The 16,112-nt window shown below is 37.5% G+C and overlaps 2 protein-coding genes across 2 annotated transcripts; one reads left to right on the top strand and one right to left on the bottom strand.

The window, feature by feature from the left end:
- Positions 1–4,978: 4,978 nt before the first annotated feature.
- On the top strand, positions 4,979–7,508 carry LOC133533884 (putative glutathione-specific gamma-glutamylcyclotransferase 2). Its single transcript, XM_061872968.1, has 3 exons — positions 4,979–5,341; positions 6,186–6,414; positions 7,261–7,508. The coding sequence occupies exons 1-3, from the start codon at positions 5,198–5,200 to the stop codon at positions 7,440–7,442; spliced, it is 555 nt and encodes a 184-aa protein (XP_061728952.1). The 5' UTR covers positions 4,979–5,197; the 3' UTR covers positions 7,443–7,508.
- LOC133533875 (uncharacterized) lies at positions 7,454–10,719 on the bottom strand. The gene has a single exon (XM_061872957.1). The coding sequence runs from the start codon at positions 10,375–10,377 to the stop codon at positions 9,115–9,117; it is 1,263 nt and encodes a 420-aa protein (XP_061728941.1). The 5' UTR covers positions 10,378–10,719; the 3' UTR covers positions 7,454–9,114.
- Between the last annotated feature and the right edge of the window lie 5,393 nt (positions 10,720–16,112).

The following is a 16,112-nucleotide window of genomic DNA, read 5'->3' as shown; positions in this document are numbered from 1 at the left end:
AAGCTTTTGGGAACATCATAAAAGCACCGTGACGGGTGAAAGACTGAATTCTGATTCCAGCTGCAATGTTCATCGTCTGTGTTAGACATTTTTGATATCACTTTAAAAAGGGTATAATATCATTAACGTATGTTTATTTTCTACCATAGTTCGTCCAGCTTGATGTCCATGACATTAGTAATAAAATTTAATTTGAAATTAGGTTTATGTTTATTTGTTCTCCATTTTGATTTAGCGTCATTATTTGACAACAACATGCTTTAAAAAAAACGTAAGTATTTATTTGGAGTTGGAGGTCTGCTTGTATTAGTCTACTGGTACATCGCCCCGTGCATGACTCTGGCGCCGCCCTAGTGGGTGTTGGACATATTGCTTATTTGAGAGTTGATACTGCCAAATATGAAGGTTTGGATCTTATGTCTATTGTGAATGACAATTCAATAAAACAATCGATGATTCAGCAAGGTTTACGGTCACGTCTGAAAATATCGAGACGGACCTTTGCCAAAAAATATATATACACTACCCTAATATAGGGTAGACCGGGGACAATTGAAACAATTTGCCTTTAACCGCCTGTGATCGTTTTATTTTGATGAGTAGAAAGATCTACGCTCAAAATATTTCAAGGTTAGTTATCTGGTTCCTAAATAAAATGTATTTGGATGGTCTATAATCCATAGTTTTTTGACAATAATGTAATAAAGAGAATGGGGCAGTATGGTTCAATTGACCTCACATGAGTGTCAATTGAAACACTATGTGAGGTCAATTGAAACACTCAAATATCTTCGGCACAATGAAAGTACTTATATCTGTTTTAATTTTTTTCATCACTACCTCGGCATACAATGAGCTCATCAAAAGTCCGCAAGCATAACATAAAAATTTCTCAATTTATGAGCATCTGAACATCTCGACTAAAAAACTTGAGAAAAAAAAAGAAAATACGACTTTTAGTTGTCTTTGTCGCTGCTACCTTTTAAATTTACCTTAACCAAAGTAGTTTCAATGCAATTATAAGATATAACGATATAGAATCGCAGAAAACAAGCATAATTATGTTTCATACAAAAGTGCTTGTTTCAACTATAACAATGTTTCAATCATAACCATTCCCACACACTCTGTGACAACGAGTGTTGCAGACATCGGGATGTAAAATGAAATAATAGACGCAATAAAATAATCAGTATAAATTGTTTTATTACGTAAACAAAAACATGGCGATATGCCTATCAAAAAAAAATCCTTAACTCTCTCTGATATAAATTTTAGCAGTGGCCGACCTGTTTAATCAGCCGGTTGGCAGCAGTCGGTTGTTGCTAAAATGGCAAACATGCTTTTTGAGGTTCTCCGTAATGCTTCCGTTTTCGGGGCATCTAAAAAAAACAGTTAAATAAATGTATTGTACAGAAATAGGATGTAGTAGTATAGTATTATATTTTTAATTAGCATTATTTGCAATATTTTAGTTTAATTTAGATCGCGGTGCTTGTTGGATAAAAAAAAATTACGTAAGGTTTGTCACCGACTTTAAAAGGTGATTCAAATGTAATCTGTATCTACATGAACCCGTTCATTTATTTTTGATTTTATCTAAGTTTCATTCTTTTTTTTTAGTTAAAAAATTTAATCTTTTGCTTTTATCATCAGCTTATCGTCACAATCACTAAATTTTTTTTTTCACTAAATTGTATACCTACAAACATACGGGTTAAACAGAGATCCTTCTTTTTTTTAAACCTGTTAATAATCATTTGGTCTATATCGTGGACCAACATACATACAAACATACGGGTCAAACTGAGAACCTCCTTTTTTATGAAGTCGGTTAAAAACAAATGTTTATATTATCTCGAATAAAAAAACTGCAGATTAAAAAAAAACTTCGTGTATCTTCGTATATCTTCAAATAAATGTCAACATTAATAGAATAAACATGTGCATCGAATACAGAACCTTATATTTTGAAGTCGGTTACTTTTGGGGACGATTAAAACGCGAGGACGATTGAAACGTTTCAATCGTCCACAAGCAAGTTGTTTCTATCGTCCCCACACCACGTTTTTCACTTTAAGGTCAAATATTATGTATAAAAAAGACTCGAACGCTGATCAACGACCATTTAAAACATACGTTTATTCCTAACTATAACACCAAAATAATTTGATTAGTCAAAATACAACAGTAAAAGAAGTTATAAGAAAATATACGAAAGCACAAATACTTACTCTTACCGCGAAAAACTGGTTTGGCTCGTGGACACTCCCGTCTCGCACCGGCGCTCGAGCGCTACTGGCCAAGGATTCAAACATGGCCGACCGCGTGTTCGGAGTGTTACGTCAGACGCGTAGGTATTATAGTTTTCGAGAAATTTGACTTGTTTCAATCATGACGTGTTTCTATTGTCCCCGGTCTACCCTAATATATGGGCCTTAAGGTCGCGTATCCATATTTTTGGCACTTCGATCGTGTCGATGTTTTCAGACGTGACTGTACATATTCACGTACTCTTTCGACACAATTAACTAATTTTACATCAAATCATGTTTGGCTATTACAATGTGACGATTTTATTCGATCTGTAAATCTGTACTCGTTCGTAGCCTCACTCGTTCTGCTTCCCAACCGTCGCGCCAGTTGCCGCCATCTTGCCTCACCGGAAGCGTTACGATTCAAGATGGCGCTACCAATCGCGAGCCAGCGCGAGATGTCAAATACTCACTAATTACATGCACATGCAAACGGGCCCGATGTTTGCCCCGACGCCGGGCCATATCAAATATTGTAAACGATGTGCTGATATTTGGTAAAACGAAAAACAATTGTTGTTCAAATGCTCTGCCCCGATGTCGGGACTAACATAACATCGGGCCCGTTTGCATGTGGATGTAATTGGCCCTATAGCTATTTACGGAAAACGGTCCAAGAAATAGTAGCTCCGTAGCTCGCCGTCTAGACCTGTATGAAGCCGATACTCAAGACTTTTTGGACAGATTTGTAACTATGGACGAGACGTGGGTCCACCACTATACACCAGAGACCAAACAGCAATCGAAGCAGTGGGTTCGTCCTGGATCTCCGCCTGCCAAAAAAGCCAAAGCAATTTTGTCGGCCAATAAAGTCATGGCATCTGTTTTCTAGGATGCAAAGGGAATAATAATGGTTGACTATCTCCAGAGAGGTAAAACTATAAATTCCGACTATTATTGCGAGTTATTACGCAGATTACGCGAGGCTCTGAAGATAAAAAAGACCTGGAATGTTGACAAAGAAAGTTATTTTCCACCAGGACAATGCACGTGTTCACACGTCACTAAAATCGATGGAGGAGATTGCCAAATGTGGGTTTGAATTATTGCCCCACCCACCCTATTCAGCCGATTTAGCACCATCGGACTTTCATCTGTTCCCCAATTTAAAAAAAACATATGTGTGGTATGAAATTTTCAAGCAACGCCGAGGTCCAAGCTGAGGTGAATTTTTCAATCCAACCTCGTATTATCACTAACAGGACTATTGTAGACAATAAGCCTAACATCGTGGTAATAGATAGATCACAACGCCAGGCCGCAGGGCCGGATTTAGGAGAGGGCAACCGGGGCTACTGCCCCGGGGCCTCCATAAAAGAGGGGTCTCCACAATAGAGAATTCGAAAAATTTAACATTTTATTCGGAAAAAATTTGGGGCCAGGGGGCCTCCACTCCTTTATTGCCCGAGGCCTCCAGACCTCTAAATCCGGCATTGCCAGGCCGTGCTCGTCGACATCACCATCCCCCATGATGCGAATCTCGTGAAAGCCGAGAAGGACAAGTCCAGTAAGTACCTAGACTTGGCTCACGAGATAACCGCCATGTGGGATGTTAATTCGACGATCATTGTCCCGATAGTCGTTTCAGCGAACAGTCTCATAGCGAAGAGTCTCGACCAACACCTTGAGAGGCTCTCGCTAGGTGGTTGGATCAAGGGTCAGATTCAGAAGGCGGTGATCTTGTACACGGCGCGGATAGCCAGGCGGTTCCTCTCTCTGCAGCCCTGGCCATCGGCAGCTTGTGCCCTGCCCCGCTGCTGGCGGCACCCTAGGTTAGGTTTTTTATAATGTGTTTATATGTATTTTGTATTATTTTTGTATGATTTGTTGTATTTTACTTTTATATTCATATTATAAAATGCCTAATCTAAGACACAAGATAAATAAAGAGATTATTAATGATAATTATTTACAAATTACTTAAAACATATCAGAACCGCACTCTGAATATAGCACTAAAATAGTATAATATAAGAAGGTATTCAATTTCAGTAGTATATTGATATAAATACTGCCACAAAGGTACCATGTGCGAGTGAGATGCTGCACTCTACTTTTACTATCTCATGTGGACCGTTTTCTCTAGTCAGAGGGCCTACCGCGAACCACGTTCGACGTGTTGCCTCCCTGTTACACTTACTTACGAATTTACAAGTGCAACAAAGAAGCAACACGTCGAAAGTTGTTCGCGGTAAGCCCTATGGTACGAACACCATTCTGCCACAGTGATAAGGTTCAATTTAGTATGCCAAAAAATGTTAAAACGTCCTCCACTTAATATCTCCATGATGGATGCTCATGTGTTGCCACTGCACTGTCACTGTCAATATTGTAATTTCCGTCTTACTGTGCGCATATTCCGTTTCTTTTCGTATTTTTCACCTGCTTTTATTTTTGGATTCTTCTCTTTCACATCTGGTTACCTTGGCTCGTATTTTCGGACTTTGACTTTGCTTGTGATTTGAATTTAGTTGACTTTGGACCTAAAAATGCCTGAGTTTGCTAATACGAGTACTAAGTAGTCACTAGCAGTATAATTTGCATGTATGACTGCTGTGCAGGTTCCAGGTAATCGATTCTATCTCACAAATCGTAACTGTAATCGATCCGATTGCAGGATTTGACATATTATGTTGTCTTAGCCACATCACTTCAAACATCAAATGTCATGTGTCAAATATGTGATGTTAGAATAATCTCACTATAATTATAATCACTAGATCACTACGTTAAGACCTAGTTGTCAAAATCCAAAACACTCATATGATGCTTTTAGTATGATACAAAATTTTGGCTTTAAATAGTAATTATACCAGTCATACTAAATAATCCTGTTAAACGACGATGACGTATAAAAATTAGAAGGTATTACATTTTGTTACATGATAAAGATGTGGGTGTTCGGCTACGGGTCCTTAGTATGGAAGGTTGAATTTCCTTATGAAGTAAAGCTTGTAGGTTATATTAAAGGATACCTAAGGAGATTTTACCAGCACAGTATTGACCATAGGGGCGTCCCGGGGAAGGTAAATGTTCTCTGCTAATATAGATATTATATTATAAACATCCCTTATACTTTGTTTACATTTTGATAATTGTATAATTATATTCCAACATATGTGGTTTCTTTACATGCACATTTTTTTTTAAAGTTTGGTCATTCACCACAACAAGATTTCGCAACAGTAGTAACAATTTTCAGCATTCCTTCAAATCTTTTAAAATTAAGACATAATAATAATAAAAAAAAATATGATTATGCATACTGATGTGCCATTAGAAAGTTTCCTTTGTTTCATGTTAAATTTTCCTGCAATTTCTGAGTGCTTTTCCAACTTGTTGGTTTCTTTATGCAACTTCCATGTCAGTAGTGTGCACATTAGTGAAACTTATTGTTAAATTGTTAAATAAATATAATAGGACATTATTACACAAATTGACTTAAGTCCTTAGACAATGATATATATATATAATATAAATATTTATAAATACTTAAATACATAGAAAACACCCATGACTCAGGAACAAATATCCATGCTCATCACATGGATAAATGCCCTTACCAGGATTTGATCCCGGAACCATCAGGTTCGTAGGTAGGGTCACTACCCAATAGGCCAGACTGGTCGTCAAAAAAATAAAATAAAATAAATAATGAGGTTACTGTAGTTATTTCAATGTGCTAGGTATGCTATAGACTCCTTAAGTATTTTTATTCTAATAGAAATGACAGCAGTGACATCACATTAAGTTTTATTATATGATTTCGCCTTTTGAATGTTAAATCTTTGATTGTGGAACACTTATTGTAATTTTTTTTATATGTTACTGTTTAGTGGTATAGAAATAGCGAATTAAATATGATTTCAGCCCGGCAGAGTGGTAACTTTAATAGCCAGTGATGATCCCAACAGTTCAGTATGGGGTGTGGCTTACAAAATTAAACCAGAAGATGTAGATACAGTGACCAAGTATTTAGACTTCAGAGAAAAGAATGGCTATAGCCAGAAAATTGTTACATTCCATCCAAAAGATAAGACATCTGAACCTTTTGACTTGACATTGTACATTGCTACAGAGGATAATGAATCTTTTGCGGGTATGACCATACTATTTTTTTTGAGCAACTTAAATGTTCACTATTTTTCACAACTTGGAAAAAGGGGGAGTTCACAATTAGCTTTTTTTTCAATGTTGTGTGTTACTTACCTTATTAAGCAATGAAGCTTTTTTTCTTCAAAACCTCCTACTAAATCAGTGGCATCTACATAAGGGTCTGCAGCAAGCTTGGTTCTCCATACAAACAGTTACACTCTCATTTTAAAATGACTGGCTAGATTGCTCTGAAACTTTGTACTTACAATAGGATGAGGTACCAGACTTAAAAAATACAGTGAATTTAAGTTTTTCATACAAAATTTGTTTCTGCTCTATTTTTTTTTTGTTTTATAAGCTATAGTTATATAAACTAATTACAGGCATAGATATAACTCATGTATTTTATGTGCAATGTTTCATTACAATCCAACACAGTTTTATTAACATGAGAGCAAAACTCTGCTTGTATGGGAAGGTGAAATTTGGCCAAAGACTGTACTTAAATAAAGTAGGAATTGCAATGTCTGCACATAATTGTCTATGCTTATTATTCTTATTAAACATGTTACAAGAAGTTTGCTAGTGAAGAGGTTGCTTGTTATCTTTTATGATATCAGCATAGTTGTGTACATGTGTCTAAATATGTGTTGATGCAATATTACCTTAACAAACAAACTTCTATTTACCGCGCCCACATTAATGCCGCACCATAAACTCATCTGAATAATGTGCTGTATAATTTTGAATATAAGGTTAAATTTAGAGTAAAAAAAATTGACGCCTAAAAAATTGTAATCGATTTTGTCCAAATGTTTACAGAAAGTTGTTGACAGATTGCTTTTTACAGGTCCAGCACCTATAGAAGAAATAGCAAAACAAGTAGTTGTTAGTGAAGGGCCCAGTGGGCCCAATAAGGAGTATGTGTATAAGCTAGCAGCAGCCATGCGGCAATTAGCACCTGACGTTGATGATGACCACCTCTTCTCGCTAGAACAGGAGGTGAGAAAATTAGACACTGAATCAAAATGAAACATGTGATATTTAGAAAAATTGTATATTTTATCAATGTAGTAAATAAAATATATTTCTGTTAAATTCTTGTGTTATGATTATTATAAATTAACTTTAAAAACATTTGTTTACAAAATATCATAGCAGAAAATTAACGTAAAGTCCAAAACTTGCAAAGTATAATGAATAATAATACAAAATAAATACAGATTGAACTAATTAACAGGAAGGAAGTTGACATACGTATTTCGCGAGTTCTACGAGTATAGATCGAGTCATACACGAGGACTGGTGCCTTGGTTCGTATTGTCATGCCATTAAAGGTTAGATTTGTCAAATTCGGGCGTGATCATGACACGATCTACATGTTCTTACTATTGACATGTATAGGACGGGCCTTAGGAGTCATCCATCAGTTTTGGGTTACAAATTTGGTAATATTTATTTTATCAACAATATTTTTCGTTGAAAACAAAATTGCCAAATATGTGACGACACACCAGGGCGGGAGGGGTTTGCCAAATGTGACCAATTGTAACAAAGGAGGGATAAAAAACCTAGAACTTCGTGTGACGTAATTAATGGATGACCCCTAATACGGGCAACAAGAATGGGGCCAGTACAGCGGTGTCACGCACACGAATTCGAGCCACTCGTGCAGACTAACACCACAACGCGATTGGTTGATGAGTTCGCATCACGCGGGCGTCGGTCGCAACTAGTTGCGTTAGACTGCACGATTGGCTTGAATTCGTGAGTGACACTGACACCACTGAACTAGCACCATTCTTAGTGTCCGTAAGGCCCGTCCTTAAATAGATATCAATGATTCTTACTTATTGTAGGTACTAATTTTATAAATACAGTTATAGCCAATGAATAATTAATAAGACTGGACGAGCAATTTAATAATTTACGAATACTTTACATACCTATATAAACAATTTTATTGGATTGTAATTGTATCACGCACATTGTGTAAAATATTCAACCCCACATGTCGAATCTTCTAGTAATCGAGGTGACGGTCAGAGCAAAGCAATTTTATTACAAATACGACGTGTTTCTTCTTTTTTTCATTTGTTAACTTTAATCACTACTTTTTTTAAGTCGGACAATCCGATTAACACACAAAAGCATTTTTGCCCAAGCTGAAATGGAGACATTTCGTGCGCTCGGTGAATAATGTTTTGTCTACAGATCAATTTAAAAGTGCTGCAACATAATCAGCAGTAAATAAAAATAAGTACGAGTATGTCCAGGTCGTACATGGGCGGATTTTTGCACACAGACTTTCATAATCGCAGAAAAATAGCAGAGGAAATTGTCAAAAAAGGTAATCACCGACTTCACGTAACAACCGAGTTCAACACTTGCGTGCCCAGTCTTAAAACCCAACACTTTATAACCATTACTAAGAATTTGGCAGATAGGGAGTGTCACATGGCACTTACTTTTTATCAACTATTGATAACCCAGCCATTGCATTTAGATAAAGAGTCGAGTAGAGGAAGTCTGAGGCTTAATTATAACAAAAATAATTTATCGAAAATACTACCGCTTCAATATGTATAAAAATATTCTTATATCTAAACTTTGACGTCATTATTTTATCACCAATCAACCTTGATACTCTTGATAGTCTTTGGCAGGTGTAGGGTGTAGTAGGTGCAACGCAGCGACTGTATTATTATTTATCATTACCAACTATAACTTTATCCTTTTTGTTACGCCCAAGTAGTTTGTCCAGAAAACTTCTCTTCCGTTTCACTTTTTTCTGGTCTTTCTTGTGCCCTAAGTTCTCACCTTCCACAGTCATCTTCTCTAGCAAGTCGGGAATCGTTAAATCTACTATTTTGTCTAAAGGTGGCCTTTTAGCAGATTCCTTGCTAATTTGCCGAGTGATTGTCGATAATTCTGGTACTTCATCATTCTTCTCAGCTAGCTCTGTCAGAGATACTTTAGACTCTCTCTCTTTGTTATCGTTTTGTTCTTGTATAATGATTTCGGGCCCATTGCGGGCGTCCTTTGGTTCTACTTCTTTCTCTTCAATAACTAAACTTACTTCAGTTTCAGGCTTTTTGTCGAAAACATCCTCATCTTCTGGTTTGACTGTCTTATCGTCTATTTGTTTCTTACTATCCGAGCTCTCTTGGCTCGCCATGCTAGGTGTGGTTAGTTTAGGAACTGAATCAACTATTCTGGGTTTGGTGGGAGGTATCTTCCAGTCGACTGGCTTGCGTTGTGGGGAATATCTTTTTACAAGTTCCTCGAACATCTTTTGATGGTCTAGTTTCTTCAAAGCATCAGTATCTGGCAAGCTAACGATTTTGGATCTAAACTCAGGATCTTGGTTCTCTTTTCCACTATCGACTTCTGACGGTCCTAAGTCCACGGTAACTTTGCGCACTGGAGGTGGAGTTGCGATTCGCTCCGCAAATGGAAATTTATGCAAATTGGGACTCTCTATCTTGTACTTTATGGAGCCGCTTCTTACCGGCATCGAGGCGCGGGTACCGGCGCGCGTAAATGAGCTATCGTTGCTGGGCTCGTGTAAATTGGAAGTTAAGAAGTCTCGTCGTAACTTGGACAATCGCCGCGTTCGCTCAGTCATGCTCCGCCTGTAATCCACATCTTCATCCTGGTTGGACTCCGACGTGAAATTGTCGGAATATTTACGTGTTCGGAATTCGAAAACTTCCGAGTTGTCTGTTCGCGATTCCCTCATGCTTGAATATCCAGGGCTGTTACGTTTGAAATTGGTGGTAGTTTTTCCGTGGTTGGACGTCACTATAGGCTCGACTTCGACGTAAGAGGGCGCCAGGTTGGTGGGCGACGGCAACGGGAGGAACACGGTGTCGTGTTTGTCGAACACTTCGCGGCGCTGACTGAACTGATCCACACCGATGATTTCCCGCGACTTCAAACTTAATGTAGGCGATTTGGCCGCCATTTCCGCTCGATTACAAACCGCAACACTTTTGTTATTGACACTATTTTCCTGTAAACACGCGGTTCTATTTTTATACGGCGCACATTATGACTTCACCGGTAACATCGCGGCCACAATAGCGTTTTAAAGTTAAATTGAACAATAAGGCTGGATTTGTCGTCCGTTTAAGGCGAGGCGAGCGCGGTGTATGGTGAGCGATCAATAGAGTGTTCGCGATAAGATACTGGTGTGAAACGTAGGCACTTTGGTAGTTTCTTTATCTTTCGGCGGGCGAAGCAGTTGAGTAAATAGAAGCGCTGCGCGTACACAATCGTCTTCGTAATTAATCGCGGATGGAGTGAAAGCCGCGCGCGCGCCGGCGTCGGCGCGCCTCGTTATGTAACGATAATGAATATTAAAAGGCAAAATGGCCCGAATACGCTAGACCTACTTAGCGGCTCATTGTTAATTACTATATCTAAGTAACGCATTAACACTATCGACATATAATGTCACAAATGTTTACACTTTGTTAAATGGATTAAATAAAGTCGATACGTACCTTTTTGGATACAAAATTGCAATAAAAATGGTACCGAATACCATCTAATTAAGTCTTTCTAATGAGGTCAATGGGGAAGGAAATAATCATGTCGGATTTCATTATGTTTATGATTTATGCCAAAGTACGTTTTAATAATAAAACTCCATTTGTTTACAGGAATGTGTATTGAGTAGGTACAGTCGACAACAACATTGTTTAGATTTCTATTCATTACATATATGTTTTGACAAAACGGTTCGGACCTGGAAACCTACGACATTCGTACCTATATAATCAAGTTATAGGTATCTAATGAACGCATCATCATTAGATAGTTTTAATAACTAAATTATCTAATAAAATAAAAGATGTTGTTGACATTATAAAATTGGGTTGACCTGGTGCCTATTTCACAAACAGCTATTTCACAACGCTCTCTAAGCTCATAGCTGCAGGAGACCCAGTCCGGATTGATCTCCGATTGCGCTTTGTCGTGATAAATCTCGAGATCAAATTATAGTTTGACGAGTTTACGTTGCGCGTAAAAGTCTAATGAACTTTAGTGAATAGATAGACCGAGCTTTTCCTTCAGGATTCCAATGAATCTCATTTCATAATCGTCATTCGGCGCAATATTGTTTTCAGTAGCAAATACTTGTAATGTCTGGTTGGAAACAATATCGTTCGTCTCAGTATGAATGAAGTTAGTACTTGTACAATACAGTTATATCGCATAACATATTTGGTCTCATAATTGCATCAGTTAATAAGTTTTTTTTTATTACAATAAGTGTTTATAATTCCTATAATTTCAAATATCTTTACAAGGTAGTGTAATGTACCGGTTCACCTACTATCCTAAATCAATGTCAGACAAAGCGACGTGAAACCTTGTTATTCGTTAAAAACAAATTTAAAACTTGAACAACCAAAATGGGACTTGGGTTTAGCGCCAAAATGTGAAGGCTATATTACCATACGAATGGACAGACAATGATCTCATTCTATTTACATACGTTTTTGGCTTCAACATCTCATTGAATTATTAAAAAGTATGCTCTCAAGTAAGCGTTTCGAATAGCATACCTATGGTAGGTATGTTTGTCTACTTACAGATTTGAATGGAATTCTTCTCTTCGTATATTTTTGGTGTGAGATCGACACATGTGAAAGATTTATATGAGCGTGCGCATTTCCGGTTATATTTAGATCTTCCCATTAAGGATTAGGCAATGAATTTAAAAGCAGCCGTAAAACTATCTAATTAAAGCTTTAAATTGCTTAACAACAACTGAATCAGTCTTGTAGGAAGGTACGGCTGGAATACGAAGATGTTAAGAATCTGCTTTAGGACTTTGTCATATTAAAATTCATGCAGATCACAGGTTAGCTCGCTGACTAATTATTTTACCGTTATTTTGATTGAACTGATTGTTTGCAGCCTATTCGTATACCTATACATATAATAATTTTATTATATGTATAGGTATACGAATATATAATAATAATTTCATTATATGTATTATGATATTTATGAGTGATAGAGCACAGCGGGGATCTTTCATTTAATCTTTTCGACGCCAATGACGGATAATCCATCCCAGACCACAGAGCAACATAGGCCTACGTGTATAGCATAAAGTTCAATTTCAGTTTTGACACTTCGGTGACGTGGCGTCTGAGTGGCATCTTTTGTGTTTGACACGGCGTCGAAAAGGTTAATTAGGTGCACAATCAGCTGGGCTCACATCTGTGCATTTAGATTTTTTATTTTTGATAGTTTTTCTCGCGGTATCTTTAAATTTCGCGGCATTTATTCGTGTGATGAGCATGGTTATTTGTTCCTGAGTCATGGGTGTTTTCTATATATTTAAGCATTTATAAATATTTATATATTATATATATCGTTGAGCTTACTGTGGGACTTAGTCAATTTGTGTAATAATGTCCTATAATAATAAAAAAAGAGAGAATAATGTGAGCATTCCAGTTTCGCCATGTCCGTCTGTCTGTCTGTCCGAGGCTTTGCTCCGTGGTCGTTAGTGCTAGATAGCTGAAATTTGGCTTGGATATATAAATAAAGCCGACAAAGTCGTAGAATAAAAGCAAAAAAAAAATTTTGTTAGGGTGTCTCCCGTACACGTAAAGTGGGGGTGAATTTTTTTTTTGCTTCAACCCTATAGTGTGGGATATCGTTTGAAAGGTCTTTCATTTTTTGATAAAGTGAATATATTCGGAGATAATCGCTCCGAAAGAAAAATAAATGTGTCCCTCTAACTTTTAAATAAATAAATATTATAGATAAATATTATAGGACATTATTACACAAATTCCACCAAAGTCCCACCGTAAGCTCAATAAGGCTTGTGTTGAGGGTACTTAGACAACGATATATATAATATATAAATATTTATAAATACTTAAATACATAGAAAACACCCATGACTCAGGAACAAATATCCATGCTCATCACACGAATAAATGCCCTTACCAGGATTTGAACCCGGGACCATCAGCTTCGTAGGCAGGGTCACTACCCACTAGGCCAAACTGGTCGTCAACTTTTGAACCATAGGTCAAAAAAATATGAAAAAAATCGTGGAAGAAAGACATTAAATGAAAACTATAGCGGATATGATCAGTTTAGCTGTTTTAATGTTATCGCAAAAAGTTTCCCCTTCATAGTAAAAAACGTACTATCCACAGTTCATTATGGAGCCTTGTATTTTTTATAATCTCGATGTTTTTTTTTTAATTCTGCTTTTTTTATAATGGATGGCGCATTTTCTATCCATTTAGCTAAATCTTGTTATAATATTCAACATGTGTCATGTACCCAATTAGCTACGAAGGAAAACTTAGACTATTGAATATAGTAGTTCGGCTTAGGAAAATTAACACACTTTGTTAACTTTGCGTTTAGAAAATCCCAGCCTAGTGTTAAGTTAAATAGGTTACTTCAATAGGCCGCTGTTGTAGAGCAAGTGTTAACGAGTATTTCATCCACTACATTTATTATGCCAACAGTTAAGTCATAGATTCTAGAATGGGACCTAATATCTACCTGCCTACTAAAGTATGAGGTATAGTTCAATATTTCGTGAGCCCATTAGACCTCTGTCCAACACCGTATTGCACAGGGGTTCATGACTTATCGGTTGGACAAATTGGGGTAATCTCTCACCTCCCGGCTCTTTCCATTGAAAAAGAGGGGCAGGGGTCTACCCACTAAACCAATACCGGCGTTTGCCACAATATTCAGTCTTGAGTTTTGGGAGGCGTCCTGGGATCGCAAACATTCTACCACGACAGTGTTAAGTGACCCCCCGGAAAACAAATTTCTCAGCACGGTTCATTTAACTCTGCAGCTTACTGTACATAGGTAATAAATAATTGGCGCCCGAACCGGATATATGTTTATGCCGCTGTTTCTGGCGCGAAGGCTGCTTTTCGTTGGGTCACGTCACGTCGAGTATTGACCTACTGGACCAAAGGATTATTATAAGAGGAAACACGTAATCAAGACGTATCAGTCTCCATACAACGCGATCTGCTTCACTAATAATATAGAGATATTATTACCTGGTGTCTTGATTACGTGTTTCCTCTTATAATAATCCTTTGGTCCAGTAGGTCAATACTCGACGTGACGTGACCCAACGAAAAGCAGCCTTCGCGCCAGAAACAGCGGCATAAACATATATCCGGTCATTGTGCACGTGAGTTCATTGGTATCGCAGCATATATCATATTTCCGATTGAAAATATCTAATCACGACTCTAACGTCGAAAACTTAGAAGCGTTTTTAGAAATATTTTATCGAACCTTGTTTCCGATTCAAATTAACTTAACTATTCATTGCAATAGCAACCTAAGTGCATATACCTACATAAGGTTCAACTCAGATTTAGTAGTAGTATGGCGTCAGCGGAAATAATGTGTTCGATTATAGAATGAAAAAAAAGACAGTAATAAACAGCTTGTGTGCCAAGCAAACCACCGACGGACACCAAACAATGTGCGGCGTCATGGCAGACCTCAAAGATGGCGGCCCGACCTTGACGTCGTTCGAAAAGATTGGCCTAATATTGCTATGGACCTAGATGCGTGAGAGGGATGCGTTTGCCCAGGAGTCCACACATCACAACAATAGGCTTATAAATAAACAAAATGTAAAATGTTGCACAATCATTTCTAGCGTACTCGCATACTAGTCGTCACCATGTCATTACGATAATTAGTTAAATCAGGGGTTCCCAATCTTTTTCACCATACGGCGCAGTTACAAGTTTAGTATTTGGCAACGGCGCCCTTGTAAATTTAAAATCACGGTCGAAAAAGAGTGACACGACGCTATATTATTTACCGATGCGAGCGCTCAAAAAGGTACCCGCGAATATTTCTGGTTTCGGATAATGATAGAACTCACGGCGCCCCTCTTTACTTTCAACGGCGCACCAGGGCGCCGCGGCGCACACTTTGGGAACCCCTGAGTTAAATGCATCTGGATTGGTTTATGTGACTATTCCGAGGTTCGTAGCCATCTAAGCCATCATTAATTATAATTTGACCTCAACCTTTTGAACGCCAAGAACAGAAAGTCGTCGTTACTTGTGGCCAAAACGCCAAGGACAACGTGTTATGGCGGACGTTGTCAAAGCAACATTCACACTTTGGAATAAGGTTTACACACTGGGTTTGCATTAGCTCCCTTGCGCCCGGGACTTTGGCGTTTGAGTGATGTTTGTGTTTATGACATAAAACGTTCAAAAGGTTAATTAGGTATTGTAACGCATAACAGAATGGTTTCTTTGATTGGGCGACGTTATCCCAATATGTGTACAATTAATAGGCAATATGTACCCATCCAAAGTCACCATTGACAACAATATGACTTCCGATAAAAACACGTCAAAATAAATGGTGGTCTTGTGACTAAATTCCGCAATCATGCATCAATGTTCATTACACATTACAAGTGCTGATAATCGGAATATAAGTAGGGTAGGCAACACGATAACACAGTTAACGATTTCAAGTACGATGATAAAATTAAAATTAATCTTCTAGAACGTGTTACGTAAATATTAGGAAATGGAATGTAACAGTATAGCTTTGTACAAATTATTGTACTATTTCCATTACATACTACCATTTAATCGTACAAGGATAATAATGCTTTTAAAGGGATAAATAAATAACAAACAGAAG

The sequence above is a fragment of the Cydia pomonella genome, chromosome 2, assembly GCF_033807575.1.
Source record: "Cydia pomonella isolate Wapato2018A chromosome 2, ilCydPomo1, whole genome shotgun sequence".
Lineage (NCBI taxonomy): Eukaryota > Metazoa > Arthropoda > Insecta > Lepidoptera > Tortricidae > Cydia > Cydia pomonella.
Note: the sequence above shows the minus strand (reverse complement) of the source record. Positions and strands in the feature narration are given on the sequence as shown.

Excerpts from the sequence above, each read along its gene's own strand:
- LOC133533884 (XM_061872968.1), top strand. The coding sequence starts at position 5,198 with ATGATAAAGATGTGGGTGTTCGGCTACGGGTCCTTAGTATGGAAGGTT. Across the intron at positions 5,342-6,185 it reads ATAGGGGCGTCCCGGGGAAG|CCCGGCAGAGTGGTAACTTT; the intron begins GTAAATGTTCTC and ends ATATGATTTCAG. Across the intron at positions 6,415-7,260 it reads GGATAATGAATCTTTTGCGG|GTCCAGCACCTATAGAAGAA; the intron begins GTATGACCATAC and ends TGCTTTTTACAG.
- LOC133533875 (XM_061872957.1), bottom strand. The coding sequence starts at position 10,377 with ATGGCGGCCAAATCGCCTACATTAAGTTTGAAGTCGCGGGAAATCATC.